Source organism: Bombina bombina, chromosome 9 (assembly GCF_027579735.1).
Source record: "Bombina bombina isolate aBomBom1 chromosome 9, aBomBom1.pri, whole genome shotgun sequence".
Classification (NCBI taxonomy): domain Eukaryota; kingdom Metazoa; phylum Chordata; class Amphibia; order Anura; family Bombinatoridae; genus Bombina; species Bombina bombina.
Window position 1 is genome coordinate 258,874,995 of NC_069507.1, and position 17,343 is coordinate 258,892,337.

Here is a 17,343-nt window from a genome sequence, read left to right on the forward strand (position 1 = left end):
GAAGTCACGCAGACCAGTCTCACTAGTCTTTATACGTGCGAGATGTCTCTGAAGTCACACAGACCAGTCTCACTAGTCTTTATACGTGCGAGATTGTCTCTGAAGTCACACAGAACCAGTCTCACTAGTCTTTATACGTGCGAGATGTCTCTGAAGTCACACAGACCAGTCTCACTAGTCTTTATACGTGCGAGATGTCTCTGAAGTCACACAGACCAGTCTCACTAGTCTTTATACGTGCGAGATGTCTCTGAAGTCACGCAGACCAGTCTCACTAGTCTTTATACGTGCGAGATGTCTCTGAAGTCACGCAGACCAGTCTCACTAGTCTTTATACGTGCGAGATGTCTCTGAAGTCACACAGACCAGTCTCACTAGTCTTTATACGTGCGAGATGTCTCTGAAGTCACACAGACCAGTCTCACTAGTCTTTATACGTGCGAGATGTCTCTGAAGTCACACAGACCAGTCTCACTAGTCTTTATACGTGCGAGATGTCTCTGGAAGTCACACAGACCAGTCTCACTAGTCTTTATACGTGCGAGATGTCTCTGAAGTCACACAGACCAGTCTCACTAGTCTTTATACGTGCGAGATGTCTCTGAAGTCACACAGACCAGTCTCACTAGTCTTTATACGTGCGAGATGTCTCTGAAGTCACACAGACCAGTCTCACTAGTCTTTATACGTGCGAGATGTCTCTGAAGTCACACAGACCAGTCTCACTAGTCTTTATACGTGCGAGATGTCTCTGAAGTCACACAGACCAGTCTCACTAGTCTTTATACGTGCGAGATGTCTCTGAAGTCACACAGACCAGTCTCACTAGTCTTTATACGTGCGAGATGTCTCTGAAGTCACGCAGACCAGTCTCACTAGTCTTTATACGTGCGAGATGTCTCTGAAGTCACGCAGACCAGTCTCACTAGTCTTTATACGTGCGAGATGTCTCTGAAGTCACAGCAGACCAGTCTCACTAGTCTTTATACGTGCGAGATGTCTCTGAAGTCACACAGACCAGTCTCACTAGTCTTTATACGTGCGAGATGTCTCTGAAGTCACACAGACCAGTCTCACTAGTCTTTATACGTGCGAGATGTCTCTGAAGTCACACAGACCAGTCTCACTAGTCTTTATACGTGCGAGATGTCTCTGAAGTCACACAGACCAGTCTCACTAGTCTTTATACGTGCGAGATGTCTCTGAAGTCACACAGACCAGTCTCACTAGTCTTTATACGTGCGAGATGTCTCTGAAGTCACACAGACCAGTCTCACTAGTCTTTATACGTGCGAGATGTCTCTGAAGTCACACAGACCAGTCTCACTAGTCTTTATACGTGCGAGATGTCTCCTGAAGTCACGCAGACCAGTCTCACTAGTCTTTATACGTGCGAGATGTCTCTGAAGTCACGCAGACCAGTCTCACTAGTCTTTATACGTGCGAGATGTCTCTGAAGTCACGCAGACCAGTCTCACTAGTCTTTATACGTGCGAGATGTCTCTGAAGTCACACAGACCAGTCTCACTAGTCTTTATACGTGCGAGATGTCTCTGAAGTCACACAGACCAGTCTCACTAGTCTTTATACGTGCGAGATGTCTCTGAAGTCACACAGACCAGTCTCACTAGTCTTTATACGTGCGAGATGTCTCTGAAGTCACGCAGACCAGTCTCACTAGTCTTTATACGTGCGAGATGTCTCTGAAGTCACGCAGACCAGTCTCACTAGTCTTTATACGTGCGAGATGTCTCTGAAGTCACGCAGACCAGTCTCACTAGTCTTTATACGTGCGAGATGTCTCTGAAGTCACGCAGACCAGTCTCACTAGTCTTTATACGTGCGAGATGTCTCTGAAGTCACGCAGACCAGTCTCACTAGTCTTTATACGTGCGAGATGTCTCTGAAGTCACGCAGACCAGTCTCACTAGTCTTTATACGTGCGAGATGTCTCTGAAGTCACACCAGACCAGTCTCACTAGTCTTTATACGTGCGAGATGTCTCTGAAGTCACACAGACCAGTCTCACTAGTCTTTATACGTGCGAGATGTCTCTGAAGTCACACAGACCAGTCTCACTAGTCTTTATACGTGCGAGATGTCTCTGAAGTCACACAGACCAGTCTCACTAGTCTTTATACGTGCGAGATGTCTCTGAAGTCACACAGACCAGTCTCACTAGTCTTTATACGTGCGAGATGTCTCTGAAGTCACACAGACCAGTCTCACTAGTCTTTATACGTGCGAGATGTCTCTGAAGTCACACAGACCAGTCCTCACTAGTCTTTATACGTGCGAGATGTCTCTGAAGTCACACAGACCAGTCTCACTAGTCTTTATACGTGCGAGATGTCTCTGAAGTCACGACAGACCAGTCTCACTAGTCTTTATACGTGCGAGATGTCTCTGAAGTCACGCAGACCAGTCTCACTAGTCTTTATACGTGCGAGATGTCTCTGAAGTCACAGCAGACCAGTCTCACTAGTCTTTATACGTGCGAGATGTCTCTGAAGTCACGCAGACCAGTCTCACTAGTCTTTATACGTGCGAGATGTCTCTGAAGTCACGCAGACCAGTCTCACTAGTCTTTATACGTGCGAGATGTCTCTGAAGTCACGCAGACCAGTCTCACTAGTCTTTATACGTGCGAGATGTCTCTGAAGTCACGCAGACCAGTCTCACTAGTCTTTATACGTGCGAGATGTCTCTGAAGTCACACAGACCAGTCTCACTAGTCTTTATACGTGCGAGATGTCTCTGAAGTCACACAGACCAGTCTCACTAGTCTTTATACGTGCGAGATGTCTCTGAAGTCACGCAGACCAGTCTCACTAGTCTTTATACGTGCGAGATGTCTCTGAAGTCACGCAGACCAGTCTCACTAGTCTTTATACGTGCGAGATGTCTCTGAAGTCACGCAGACCAGTCTCACTAGTCTTTATACGTGCGAGATGTCTCTGAAGTCACGCAGACCAGTCTCACTAGTCTTTATACGTGCGAGATGTCTCTGAAGTCACACAGACCAGTCTCACTAGTCTTTATACGTGCTGAGATGTCTCTGAAGTCACACAGACCAGTCTCACTAGTCTTTATACGTGCGAGATGTCTCTGAAGTCACACAGACCAGTCTCACTAGTCTTTATACGTGCGAGATGTCTCTGAAGTCACACAGACCAGTCTCACTAGTCTTTATACGTGCGAGATGTCTCTGAAGTCACACAGACCAGTCTCACTAGTCTTTATACGTGCGAGATGTCTCTGAAGTCACACAGACCAGTCTCACTAGTCTTTATACGTGCGAGATGTCTCTGAAGTCACACAGACCAGTCTCACTAGTCTTTATACGTGCGAGATGTCTCTGAAGTCACGCAGACCAGTCTCACTAGTCTTTATACGTGCGAGATGTCTCTGAAGTCACGCAGACCAGTCTCACTAGTCTTTATACGTGCGAGATGTCTCTGAAGTCACACAGACCAGTCTCACTAGTCTTTATACGTGCGAGATGTCTCTGAAGTCACACAGACCAGTCTCACTAGTCTTTATACGTGCGAGATGTCTCTGAAGTCACACAGACCAGTCTCACTAGTCTTTATACGTGCGAGATGTCTCTGAAGTCACACAGACCAGTCTCACTAGTCTTTATACGTGCGAGATGTCTCTGAAGTCACGCAGACCAGTCTCACTAGTCTTTATACGTGCGAGATGTCTCTGAAGTCACGCAGACCAGTCTCACTAGTCTTTATACGTGCGAGATGTCTCTGAAGTCACGCAGACCAGTCTCACTAGTCTTTATACGTGCGAGATGTCTCTGAAGTCACGCAGACCAGTCTCACTAGTCTTTATACGTGCGAGATTTCTCTGAAGTCACGCAGACCAGTCTCACTAGTCTTTATACGTGCGAGATGTCTCTGAAGTCACGCAGACCAGTCTCACTAGTCTTTATACGTGCGAGATGTCTCTGAAGTCACGCAGACCAGTCTCACTAGTCTTTATACGTGCGAGATGTCTCTGAAGTCACGCAGACCAGTCTCACTAGTCTTTATACGTGCGAGATGTCTCTGAAGTCACACAGACCAGTCTCACTAGTCTTTATACATGCGAGATGTCTCTGAAGTCACACAGACCAGTCTCACTAGTCTTTATACGTGCGAGATGTCTCTGAAGTCACACAGACCAGTCTCACTAGTCTTTATACGTGCGAGATGTCTCTGAAGTCACACAGACCAGTCTCACTAGTCTTTATACGTGCGAGATGTCTCTGAAGTCACACAGACCAGTCTCACTAGTCTTTATACGTGCGAGATGTCTCTGAAGTCACACAGACCAGTCTCACTAGTCTTTATACGTGCGAGATGTCTCTGAAGTCACACAGACCAGTCTCACTAGTCTTTATACGTGCGAGATGTCTCTGAAGTCACACAGACCAGTCTCACTAGTCTTTATACGTGCGAGATGTCTCTGAAGTCACACAGACCAGTCTCACTAGTCTTTATACGTGCGAGATGTCTCTGAAGTCACACAGACCAGTCTCACTAGTCTTTATACGTGCGAGATGTCTCTGAAGTCACACAGACCAGTCTCACTAGTCTTTATACGTGCGAGATGTCTCTGAAGTCACACAGACCAGTCTCACTAGTCTTTATACGTGCGAGATGTCTCTGAAGTCACGCAGACCAGTCTCACTAGTCTTTATACGTGCGAGATGTCTCTGAAGTCACGCAGACCAGTCTCACTAGTCTTTATACGTGCGAGATGTCTCTGAAGTCACGCAGACCAGTCTCACTAGTCTTTATACGTGCGAGATGTCTCTGAAGTCACACAGACCAGTCTCACTAGTCTTTATACGTGCGAGATGTCTCTGAAGTCACACAGACCAGTCTCACTACTCTTTATACGTGCGAGATGTCTCTGAAGTCACACAGACCAGTCTCACTAGTCTTTATACGTGCGAGATGTCTCTGAAGTCACGCAGACCAGTCTCACTAGTCTTTATACGTGCGAGATGTCTCTGAAGTCACGCAGACCAGTCTCACTAGTCTTTATACGTGCGAGATGTCTCTGAAGTCACACAGACCAGTCTCACTAGTCTTTATACGTGCGAGATGTCTCTGAAGTCACACAGACCAGTCTCACTAATCTTTATACGTGCGAGATGTCGCTGGCTCATGGATTAGTATACCTAATGGTGCTGTGAAGAGATAATTACACAAGATCTTATTGATGACAGTTCTTAAAGCTCATCATCTCTGCTGAGGTTTAGTGGATTATTGCGTTTCTATTTTTATTAAATATCATTGCACCACTGACTGAGACAGACACTAAAATAATTTGATAATAACATTTAAACTCACAAAAATCCAACATGAAATTAAAAGAATCATTTAAAGAACACATACTATTTTATTGCATTAAAATAATTTAAAACTTTTAAAATGATTTAAAATTATTATACATGCTTTAAAATATTCTAAATATTCCATAGGATATATATATATATATATATATATATATATATATATAGTATATAGTATATTACAGTATGTACAATTATTTTAAATTATTATTATTCATGTTTTTTTAATTGTTTATATGTAATGTTTTAATAACGCACATATGAAAATAGCAATTCTTCATGTTCGCTAACCTGATCATATTAGTCCTAATTGTGAACCCTGATGTGCGTTACACATATTTTACATTCCTATGTTCTTCACATAGAAAATAATGTACTTTTTATTATTAAATATGTATATATATATATATATATATATATATATATGATACTGTTCTTGTATAATACATATGTATACCCATATATGTATAGGAATAGCTATACAGGTATAGGTATAAACATATATATATATATATATATATATATATATATATATATATATATATATATATATATATATATATAGAAATATGTATTTACAATAAAAAGTACATTCTGTATGTGAAGAACATTGGAATGTTAAATATTCATAATTTATGTTGGGTTTAGTGCACTTAAATAAACATGAACAGGTTAGTACGCGAGAATGAATGTTAGCTTTTATTCAGTTCTTGTGATCGATTGAAGTATATGGGAGAATACATTAACATGGTTGCGATTTTTGAAGTTCAACTTTTTGCACGTCAGGTTTGGGTTTTTTGCTCTCACACTAACTTTTTACTTTCAATACGAGCACAATACGAGCACAAACTGACGCCTGCAAAAACCCTCCGTTTAGCGAAGTTAAAGCGTGAGTGGGATAGCTAAATAGTTCTCCACTCGTAATCTAGCCCTTGATATGGCCAAATCTGAAAGACCTTTGATTATTTTTTTCCAGATGATTAGAATAAATAAATAAATAAAAAGCAGTTGGACAATCAGGGATTAGTGAATAAACACTTATGCGTAGAACCCCTGAAAATTGCGATAATTACAGTCACGCTTATGCCCTCTCCAGAACTCTCCAGTGCTGCTGCAGATGACTCTTCAGACAGTGATTAAAGCCACAACTGGTCCTGATTTGTTCAGAAGCCATATTTGTATCTAGAGAGGAACAACTTTTATATATGGGTCAAATCGAAAAAGAAGGTAATTTTAGTTTTCCACTGGAATATTAGTGAAATATACATTGTATTCTATTTATATTCTGTTTTCCTTGTATGTTGTGGCAACTAAAACTCCTTATTGAAATGTTTTATTTACAAGAAATCCATTTCAGAATATTTTCACTAAACAATAACCCTTTAAACAAGTATTATTTCCACTGCAAAGTATTAGAAGCTTTTCAAATGTAATAAACTCATTGTTTGTATGAAACAGTGAATGGATAGACATGTGATCGACTGTCAACCTGTGTTGCCTCATTCATAAAAATTCTGCAGACTCATGCTCCCACCTCCTCACCTGTCTGGTCAGATCAAAAGATCTTGTCACTAGGGGTGTGTCCCAAGAGTCCTTTAAAGGTAGCCTCAGAGTCCCATAGAAATTTAAGACCAAACATCCTCTCTACTTGTCCCAGCAACTGAAATTAGCAACATGAAGTACATCATCCTGGTGGCTCTGGTGATGCAAGTCTGGGCTCATCCCCCAGGTAAAAATGGTAAGTCAACGTTGACACAACAAGAGTGAATGATATTGTGTATCATTTCTTCATTGTTTTACTACACCTGTGATGTTTGTGTTAGCAGAGGGGTTGCAAGGAAACCAGTGCTTATTGCATAGAACAGGTCACTCTCGTCTGACACATAGTTTGCACAATCTCTTCTAAGTGAACATTACCAGGGAAATTTAATTATCCAAAACTCTGTAAAAGATTGTTAAGACTTTTTTTGTACAGGAATTGGGACATACACTGAAAGAGATTGTATTTCCATATTTTTGTTTTGAAAGATGTAGCTTATATTTTGTATATTATGCATTTATTTACAGTGTGACAAGTTAGTTAATATAAATGAATAGCTTACATAAATATATTATTTATGCCAGTTGTCTTAAGTGTCTGGGATGTAACTTTTTGTTTTGTCATACAATTAGGTTTATTTTACATCTTTTTTTTTTTTTGGACATAACCATAATGAAAACTGAAGGTTTTCTGTATAAGTAGCATTTAGTGTGGAAAAAACTTTAAATTTTAAATCTCATGTATTTTGAAAGAAAATAAATATGAGATGTGAAATGATAAATATATAAATAGACCATATCACTCATGATATAGAAATCCACTGACATTGATGGTTATAATGAATAATAATCATGAAAACTGTGCGTTTTAACATTTAATAAAAAAACAAACCTCCCTGTTTTTCCTAATACGTGACAAATGCATCCCAAATTTTCCTTTGTGCATTTTAATGAACAGATTTGCCTAGTAAAATGCAATGCAAAGTAGACACATTTCTGTGCACCACAGACAGACTGTAGTATGACATTTTTATTTTCACCAAACAGGTAGGAATTAGAATGGCTGGAGAGTGCACATATAATGTGCACTAAAACTGCAATTCAATTTCCTCCTTTGCAGTCTAAACACTAGTAACTCTCCTTTTAACACCTTACTTGCCAAATTGTGCTGTTGTGATATCACCTGAAAACAAAAAAATCCCACCATATCAACATATTACTGTATTCATTTGAAATACTGCCCCCCTAGTGTTATAACTCAGCAACACTGAGAATATGGTCACCTATTGCTGAATTGGTTTGGCAAACATTCTTGTGTTGTGAGTAGTAAAAAGTATTAAGTATAAAAGTTATTAGTCCACTCAATGTTAAAAATGGGAACCACTGTTTAGCTTTGTAAAGATTTATCATTTAATTATTTATGTAATATATTTTGTTGTTAATTAACTATAAGATGGAATTATTTCAGGTTTGCTTGTCTAAATCATACAAGGGTATCTGTATATAATGTTTAAATTCAATTACATTTATTCCCATTTTTAATATGACTTATTTTATAGAGTTTCATTGACTTTTACTTATAAATGTACAATGACCCTCTTCATTATTTTATTATTAAATATTATTATTATTTTTTTATTTTTTTTAAAGACAATCGGGCGCCGAAGAATGAACCTCCACGTGGAGTTAAACCTCCCGAAGCTGCGAATCATGTCCACCCTTCTATTCCACCTTCTGGATCTGGATTCCATTCCCATTTGCCTCTCAATGTCACAGGAATCCCCCAAAATCATAACTCATCTCATCCTCCCCATCTTATAAATAGTACAGATCGGCCTTTTCATAAAGGTTTACCTAAGAAACCCGAAGGTGGTCGCCATAGACCCATTAGAGCATTAGGAGTTGCTGGCAAACCTAAACCAAACCCCCCTAAAGTAGGCACCCCCCCTCCCCATCAACCAGAGGGTAAGCCCCATCCTGCCGGGATAGGTCCCAATGCTACTGTCAAGCCCTTTAGTGAAAGACCAGATAAGGTAAGAACTGTGTGTTGTTTGCGTATACGTGTGTAATATGTCATATGTGTCAGCTTTCTCAGAAGTCTTGTGATTTAACAGGGCAAAGACAAAGAACCAGATTACATTGCAGTTGTAATATATTTACTATTTTAGTAATAAAAAAATCTGTATCAAGTTTATTGATTTTTATTTGAGTAAGCAAAACTTCCATCTGTAATTTAGTGTCTGTCTTAGATAGTCGATTAAATAGATCAAGTGTAAATATCAGACTAATTAAAATAATTTAGTAAATTCACACAACATATCTATGTAGCGGGCCATAGTGAATTACCCTTATCATCCAGTGAGAGGCTAATACTTCTGCACATACCTAAATTATACACCTTTAAAACTCCACAGATAGTCATGTAACAATATATTTGTATGTTTGTGTGATGCTTTCAAATGTAAGAAATAACATTTTAGAGTTTTAAGGGCCTTTAAAGTGAATGAAAAGTCTAAAAAAAAAACAGAGCAAACAAAAATCTGTTGAGTATATCAGGGATAAAAACCTTTTTTTAATCCGTTCAGGAAATTATGTTTTACAAAAAACGAATACATTTAAAAAAGCCTCTTTTATAGGAAGCAAACAAAAATGACTTTCATGTTGTTATTACCCATAGACATTGGGGCTGATATATTACTAAGCAGTAGATGCGGCTTATTCCGCACAAGACTTCAGGCCTGCCGGAAACAGGCGTTAAGAAGCAGCGGTCTTAAGACCTCTGAGGCGGCGGACTGTAATCATCCCGATCAGATACGATCAGGATTATTGACACCCCCTGCTAGCGGCCGATTGGCCGCTAATGTGCAGGGGGCAGCATTGCACAAGCATTTTACAAGAAATGCTTGTGCAATGATAAATGCTGATAGTGTATGCTGTCAGCATTTATCGATGTCGAGGAGACATGATTCGCTACAGCGAATTATGTCTGCCCGACATTTGATAAATCGGCTCCTTTGTCTTCAGTTTGGCCTCTGCTTATGCCTAAACATTATTGAACGTATTTGTGTTATTACTGTGCAGTATGATAAGATATTTTATCACAGTTCTGTCACCATTCTAGGGAAGTTTTACATTTTTTTAGCTGCTAGATGCTTAGCATTCTTAGCTAGAACTCAACTTTGTTCCATATTTTGCATTGTTTTTGCATTTCAAACAATTTATTGACACCACATGTACTAGGCTTGTGCATTCGGACTATTTGGAAACAAACGAATGGTGAATATGGTGGTCGCCAGTGACATTTGGCTATTTTCAGATTTCTTCTTGTGAAAGTGCAACACTGTATGATCTGGATTTGCACTTCTACAAGAAGAAAATAGCCAAATGCAGCTGGCGGCCACTTTATTCTCCCTTCATTTGCTTCCCAATAGTCTGAATGCAGAAGCCTAAAATCTACCAACCATCGTTCTGTCACTAAAGTGAAATTACATTTGTATATAGGAAGATTGAAATGTAAAATGTTTGTAGTGTGAAGTAAAATCAATAATGCTAACATGGCTTATACTGACTCTCACGGCACGTACCCATATTCCTCCCTACCTCCTCTACTGGAAGACAGTTACAATTAATCTAAGCCTTTTTCTGAAGGGTGGTATTTTGGCTTAGGATAACTAGTCTTGTGCTTAGGGCAAAAAGGGGTATAAAGTGTGTATGTGAAGTTTAATTACATGATGCCTTCTTCTACTGTGTTTTGTTTTATTAATTTTATTACAATACAATGATTCCCATCTGTCTCCGGAAGGGACATTCCCCTCCATGCATCTCTGGGTGTGATATATATGATATATGGAATTGTTTGGGTTACGTGGGGTAGGGAAGGCAGCAGATACCCCAATGCCTAAAGCAGCATAAAAAAAACAAAATACTCTACAGTCATTAGGTATAGAACTAGCTATAAAGTGTCACCCTGATGGGGTATGGAGATGAGTATACTTGTATATAACAATACAATAAACACTTCAAGGCTATTGACACTTTATGCATTTCTGTTTTCAAATCGGAAGCTTGCTCAGTATATCTCCAGTTTATCTGTCATAAAATATTACAATAATTGCAAAGTTGAAGGGACACTGAACCCAAATTTGTTCTTTTGTGATTCAGATAGAGCAGTAATTTTAAGCAACTTTCAAATTTACTCCTATTATCAAATGTTTTTCATTCTCTTGGTATTTTTATTTGAAAGGCAAGAATGTAAGTTTAGATGCCGGACCATTTTTGATGAACAACCTGGGTTGTTCTTGCTGATTGGTGAATAAATTCATCCACCAATAAACAAGTGCTGTCAATGTTTCTGGACTTTCTTTTTCAAATAAATATAGCAAGAGAACGAAGAAAATTTGATAATAGGAGTAAATTAGAAAGTTGTTTAAAATCGCTGCTCTATCTGAATCACAAAAGAAAATATGTGGGTTCAGTGTCCCTTTAATACTGACCAATAATGTAATCAGGAACCTAAACCCAGATATGACATGAATTTGTTTTTTAAATATTGCTAAGGCTTTTTTTATAATTTTACTGTTGGGACTAGAAGACATTTATGTAAACAAATGATTATTATTACAGCTGAACAACAAGACAGGAGAAAAGCCCAGGCCAAAGAGAGACGTTCACCAGAAAGACAGTTCTGAATCTGATCCCACTGGTCAACCCCACTCTGCAGAGGATAGTAATGAAAGCAGACCCCCAAAGCCATCGCTGCCCCCACCTGGTACAAAGGGCGCCAAGCCTTTAGGAAAGGGACCCAAGGACAATCATGGACCACCCCAAGGGAAAAGGCCGCACTAAACCAAATGGTGAATAGACAGACAATTCAGCTGTTGTCTTTTAAATGATTCAGTCACAATGTGCAATAGAACAAACAAACACAATTTACTTCTGTTATCTAATTCACTTCTGTTATCTAATTCACTTCTATTATCTAATTCACTTCTGTTATCTAATTCACTTCTGTTATCTAATTCACTTTTGTTATCTAATTCACTTCTATTATCTAATTCACTTCTGTTATCTAATTCACTTCTGTTATCTAATTCACTTCTATTATCTAATTCACTTCTGTTATCTAATTCACTTCTATTATCTAATTCACTTCTGTTATCTAATTCACTTCTGTTATCTAATTCACTTCTATTATCTAATTCACTTCTATTATCTAATTCACTTCTGTTATCTAGTTTACTTCTATTATCTAATTCACTTCTGTTATCTAATTCACTTCTGTTATCTAATTCACTTCTATTATCTAATTCACTTCTGTTATCTAATTCACTTCTGTTATCTAATTTACTTCTGTTATCTAATTCACTTCTGTTATCTAATTTACTTCTGTTATCTAATTCACTTCTGTTATCTAATTCACTTCTGTTATCTAATTCACTTCTATTATCTAATTCACTTCTGTTATCTAATTCACTTCTGTTATCTAATTCACTTCTGTTATCTAATTCACTTCTATTATCTAATTCACTTCTGTTATCTAATTTACTTCTGTTATCTAATTCACTTCTGTTATCTAATTCACTTCTGTTATCTAATTCACTTCTGTTATCTAATTCACTTCTTGGGAGCTATTATTAATGTCCCATGAGGACAAACTGGTATCATAAGTTAACTAAAACATCTTAATGCAACTAAATGTTTTTAGTGAGCCCCGTACCTTTAATGGCTATTGCAGGGAGCGCTATTAGAGAGCTTGTTGTGCTCATATTAGAGAGGAATTAAAGGGATACGAGACCCAATTTTTTATTTCATGATTCAGATAGAGCAGCAATTTTAAGCATCTTTCTAATGTACTGCTATTATGATTTTTTCTTCGTTCTCTTGGTATCTTTATTTAAAACCCTGGATAGAGCTTGCTTATTGGTGGCTACATTTAGCCACCAATCAACAAGCGCTACCCAGATGCTGAACCAAAAATGGGCCTGCTCCTAAGCTTACATTCCTGCTTTTAAAATAAAATAAAGATAGCAAGATAACGAAGAAAAAATGTTAATAGGAGTAAAGCTGCTCTATCTGAAAGAAAAAATTGTGTTGCACTCAAACGTAATCCAAAATACTGCTGTAAAATGTAATGTTATTTATCGCCTGACGTAAAACATTATTTATAGTATAGCACTGGTTGCACTCCCTCAGCTTAAAGGGACGTTAAACCCAAACATTTTTTATAATGATTCAGATAGAGAATACAATTTTAAACAACTTTTCAGTTTACTTCTGTTATCAAATTTGCTGCATTCTCTTGGTATCATTTGTTGAAAGAGCAGCAATGCACTACTGGTTTCTAACTAAACACATGGGTGAGCCAATGGCAATTAGTATATATATACAGCCACCAATCAGCAGCTAGAACCTAGGTTCTTTGCTGCTCCTGAGCTTTCCTAGATAACCTTTCAGCAAAGGATATCAAGAGAAGGAAGCAAATGAAATAATAGTGGTAAATTGGAAAGTTGTTTACAATTCTAATCTCTGTCTAAATCATGAATGTCTAATTATGACTATACTGTCCCTTTAACATATCATGTGTTTAGCACACAATCAGTTTAACACACAATCAGTTTAGCACACAATCAGTTTAGCACACAATCAGTTTAACACACAATCAGTTTAGCATACAATCAGTTTAGCATACAATCAGTTTAACACACAATCAGTTTAGCACACAATCAGTTTAACACACAATCAGTTTAGCACACAATCAGTTTAGCATACAATCAGTTTAACACACAATCAGTTTAACACACAATCAGTTTAGCACACAATCAGTTTAACACACAATCAGTTTAGCACACAATCAGTTTAACACACAATCAGTTTAACACACAATCATCTTAGCACACAATCAGCTTAGCATACAATTGGCTTAGCACACAATCAGTTTAGCATACAATCAGTTTAACACACAATCAGCTTAGCATACAATCAGTTTAACACACAATCAGTTTAACACACAATCAGCTTAGCATACAATCAGTTTAACACACAATCAGTTTAGCACACAATCAGCTTAGCACACAATAAGCTTAGCACACAATGGGTTTAACATATAATCGGCTTAGCACACAATCATCTTAGCACACAATTAGCTTAGCACACAATCATCTTAGCACACAATTAGCTTAGCATACAATCAACTTAGCACACAATCAGTTTAGCATACAATCAGTTTAACACACAATCAGTTTAGCATACAATCAGTTTAACACACAATCAGTTTAGCACACAATCAGTTTAGCACACAATCAGTTTAGCATACAATCAGTTTAACACACAATCAGCTTAGCATACAATCAGTTTAACACACAATCAGTTTAGCACACAATCAGCTTAGCACACAATAAGCTTAGTACACAATGGGTTTAACATACAATCGGCTTAGCACACAATCATCTTAGCACACAATTAGCTAACACGCAATTAGCTTAGCACACAATCAGCTTAGCACACAATTAGCTTAGCATACAATCAACTTAGCACACAATCAGTTTAGCATACAATCAGTTTAACACACAATCAGTTTAGCATACAATCGGCTTAGCACACAATCAGCTTAGCACACAATTAGCTTAGCACACAATTAGTTTAGCACACAATCAGCTTAGCACACAATCAGCTTAGCACACAATTGGCTTAGCATACAATCAACTTAGCACACAATCAACTTAGCACACAATCAGCTTAGCACACAATCAGTTTAGCACACAATCGCCTTAGCACACAATCAGCTTAGCACACAATCAGTTTAGCACACAATCGCCTTAGCACACAATCAGCTTAACACACAATCAGGTTAGCACACAATTGGCTTAGCATACAATCATTTTAGCACACAATCATCTAAGCACACAATCATTTTAGCACACAATCAGTTTAGCACACAATCAGGTTAGCATACAATCAGTTTAGCACACAATCAGTTTAACACACAATCAGTTTAGCACACAATCAGCTTAGCATACAGTCAGTTTAACACACAATCAGGTTAGCATACAATCATCTTAGCACACAATCATTTTAGCACACAATCAGTTTAGCACACAATCAGTTTAGCACACAATCAGCTTAGCATACAATCAGTTTAACACACAATCAGGTTAGCACACAATCAGTTTAGCACACAATCAGCTTAGCATACAATCAGTTTAACACACAATCAGGTTAGCACACAATCATCTTAGCACACAATCAGCTTAGCATACAATCAGTTTAACACACAATCAGGTTAGCACACAATCATCTTAGCACACAATCAGTTTAGCACACAATCATCTTGGCACACAATAAGTTTAGTACACAAGCGGCTTAGCATACAATCAGTTTAGCGCACAAGCGGCTTAGCATACAATCAGTTTAGCGCACAAGCGGCTTAGCATACAATCAGTTTCGCACACAATCGGCTTCGCGATCAAGCAATGTGCAACATGAATATTACTGCACGCCGAGGTGACTTTCCATTGACCAATAACAAAATAACTTTGCACTTTTGATTACGCTTGAGCAATGTTAATTGTGCATCGTTTTGCTCCAATTGTAACTTATCCCATAGTGCACAACACACATGCACACTCCTGTGCCTACCTTGTTATGCTCTCATTGAAAAGGAGTTAAATTGCAAGCTACCAAATGAAAGAGGTATATTTCATTATAACAGTAAATGGGGGGAAACATTTTTTTAATTGCACACTTTATCTAAATCATGAAAGTTACCTTTTGACTTTATATTTCTTTAAACTATTTAATGGGCAATGCTTTATATTTTACTTCATTGTACACTGTATGAAAGGAGGGTCAAGTACTGGAGTATTATTTTTTACACAAAAAAATCTGAATATCATTAATTATTAAATTATGTAAATGTTGTTGTAATTAATATATATGATTTTTTTTCTCTTATAATTCAGATCTGGGAGAAATTAACAGGATTGTCTTATGATGCCTGTGGTACCGAATCGTCCCCATGACAATTAATATTACAGTAAAATAAAGAATTCAAATAAATCTGCTTTACAATTTAATGACTTGTACTTTATTTAAATCTGCTTTTAAAGCATAATGTATATTTAGTGTCCCATTCAGCAATGTCTCAAAAGGAATGAGTGAGACTGTTGTGTAACTAATGTAATTTACTGAGATTTATTAAATAAATGTGCAGTTAGACTATTATTGCACAATTATTCACATATAACTAGACATGTGCATTAGTTTCCTTACAAATGTAAATTTATAATGAAAAAATGAGATTAATTTTATCTTCACAAAACGAATATTCAAACAAATGCACCAACTAGATATAAATTAATCAGTATTCATCCGTTTTCTTTAAATTATCCTTCAGGGGTTAAAATACTCCCCTCTAGCACGCTGAAGAGCAGTGCTAATCCCACCGGTTCTTCAAAGAGTTATGGGCCGGGCTAATATGAGGCTTAGCGTAGCAGATCCCAGTGCCTGGGTTATAGGAAAAGGTCCTTTAGCGCAGGCCCTGGGATCTGCTGCACTAAGGGTTAGATTATTAGTGGAGCACAAAATTGTGCTTTTGCCAGCTCAATATTTGCGCTCCACTCATAATACCAGAGCACACAAATGCGTGCTGGTATTTGAAGTTGAGCGCAATGCAAACGTGACCTCCCGTTCACTTTGCATGGAAGCTTTGTGCTCATGAGCGCATGGTTCCATAAGCTCCAATGGTTTCCTCGTTCTCTTGCCGATAGTCACAGCAGACAACCTAGTACAGTGAAGGGGGTAAGTCGTGAAGTGATGGGAAGCAAAGTTTAAATACATATGTATATAAGAACACACACATATATATATATATATATATTATATATATATATATATATATATATATATATATATATATTATATATATATATATATATATATATATATTATATATATATATATATATATATATATATATATTATATATATATATATATATATATATATATATATATATATATATATATATATATAAAAATAACAAGAGTATTGCATTTAGACTTGATAAAGGAAGGAACTCTTCAGAAAGCTTGTCAACTTATAAATGTATAGTTAGTCCAATAAAAAAAGTATCATTGCTCAATGCAATACTCTTGTTATTTTGATATCTAAATCTCTGGACTAACACGGCTACTCCAATCAATATATATAAAGTAATAACACAGCCCCCATAGACCGTTATGTAAAGGCACTTTTTCTAACTACCCCACATCCGCACACTTTAACCCATTATCAATGCTTCATGCAGTTGTTTTTTAAAGATGGTCAAATTTTTTATTTCAATAAAGATTATGTACACTTTATTTTGGGTACATTTTTTTAATTAAACAGTGGTCTGACCTATGGTTAATTTTCCTAGCCCAAAGTGCTACAATGAGCTCGTAGTAGAAATAACC

At 37.5% G+C, this 17,343-nt stretch overlaps 1 protein-coding gene across 1 annotated transcript; it reads left to right on the forward strand.

Moving 5' to 3' along the window:
• The first annotated feature begins 6,958 nt into the window (after positions 1–6,958).
• Positions 6,959–11,739, forward strand: LOC128639664 (basic salivary proline-rich protein 3-like). The gene is made up of 3 exons (XM_053691789.1): positions 6,959–7,091; positions 8,543–8,925; positions 11,516–11,739. Exons 1-3 carry the CDS (start codon positions 7,028–7,030, stop codon positions 11,735–11,737), a joined length of 669 nt encoding a protein of 222 aa, XP_053547764.1. The 5' UTR covers positions 6,959–7,027; the 3' UTR covers positions 11,738–11,739.
• The last annotated feature ends 5,604 nt before the right edge of the window (positions 11,740–17,343 follow it).

Coding starts and splice junctions, on each gene's coding strand:
- LOC128639664 (XM_053691789.1), top strand. CDS start 7,028: ATGAAGTACATCATCCTGGTGGCTCTGGTGATGCAAGTCTGGGCTCAT. Junction 7,092..8,542: donor TCATCCCCCAGGTAAAAATG/GTAAGTCAACGT, acceptor TTTTTTTTAAAG/ACAATCGGGCGCCGAAGAAT. Junction 8,926..11,515: donor TTAGTGAAAGACCAGATAAG/GTAAGAACTGTG, acceptor TTATTATTACAG/CTGAACAACAAGACAGGAGA.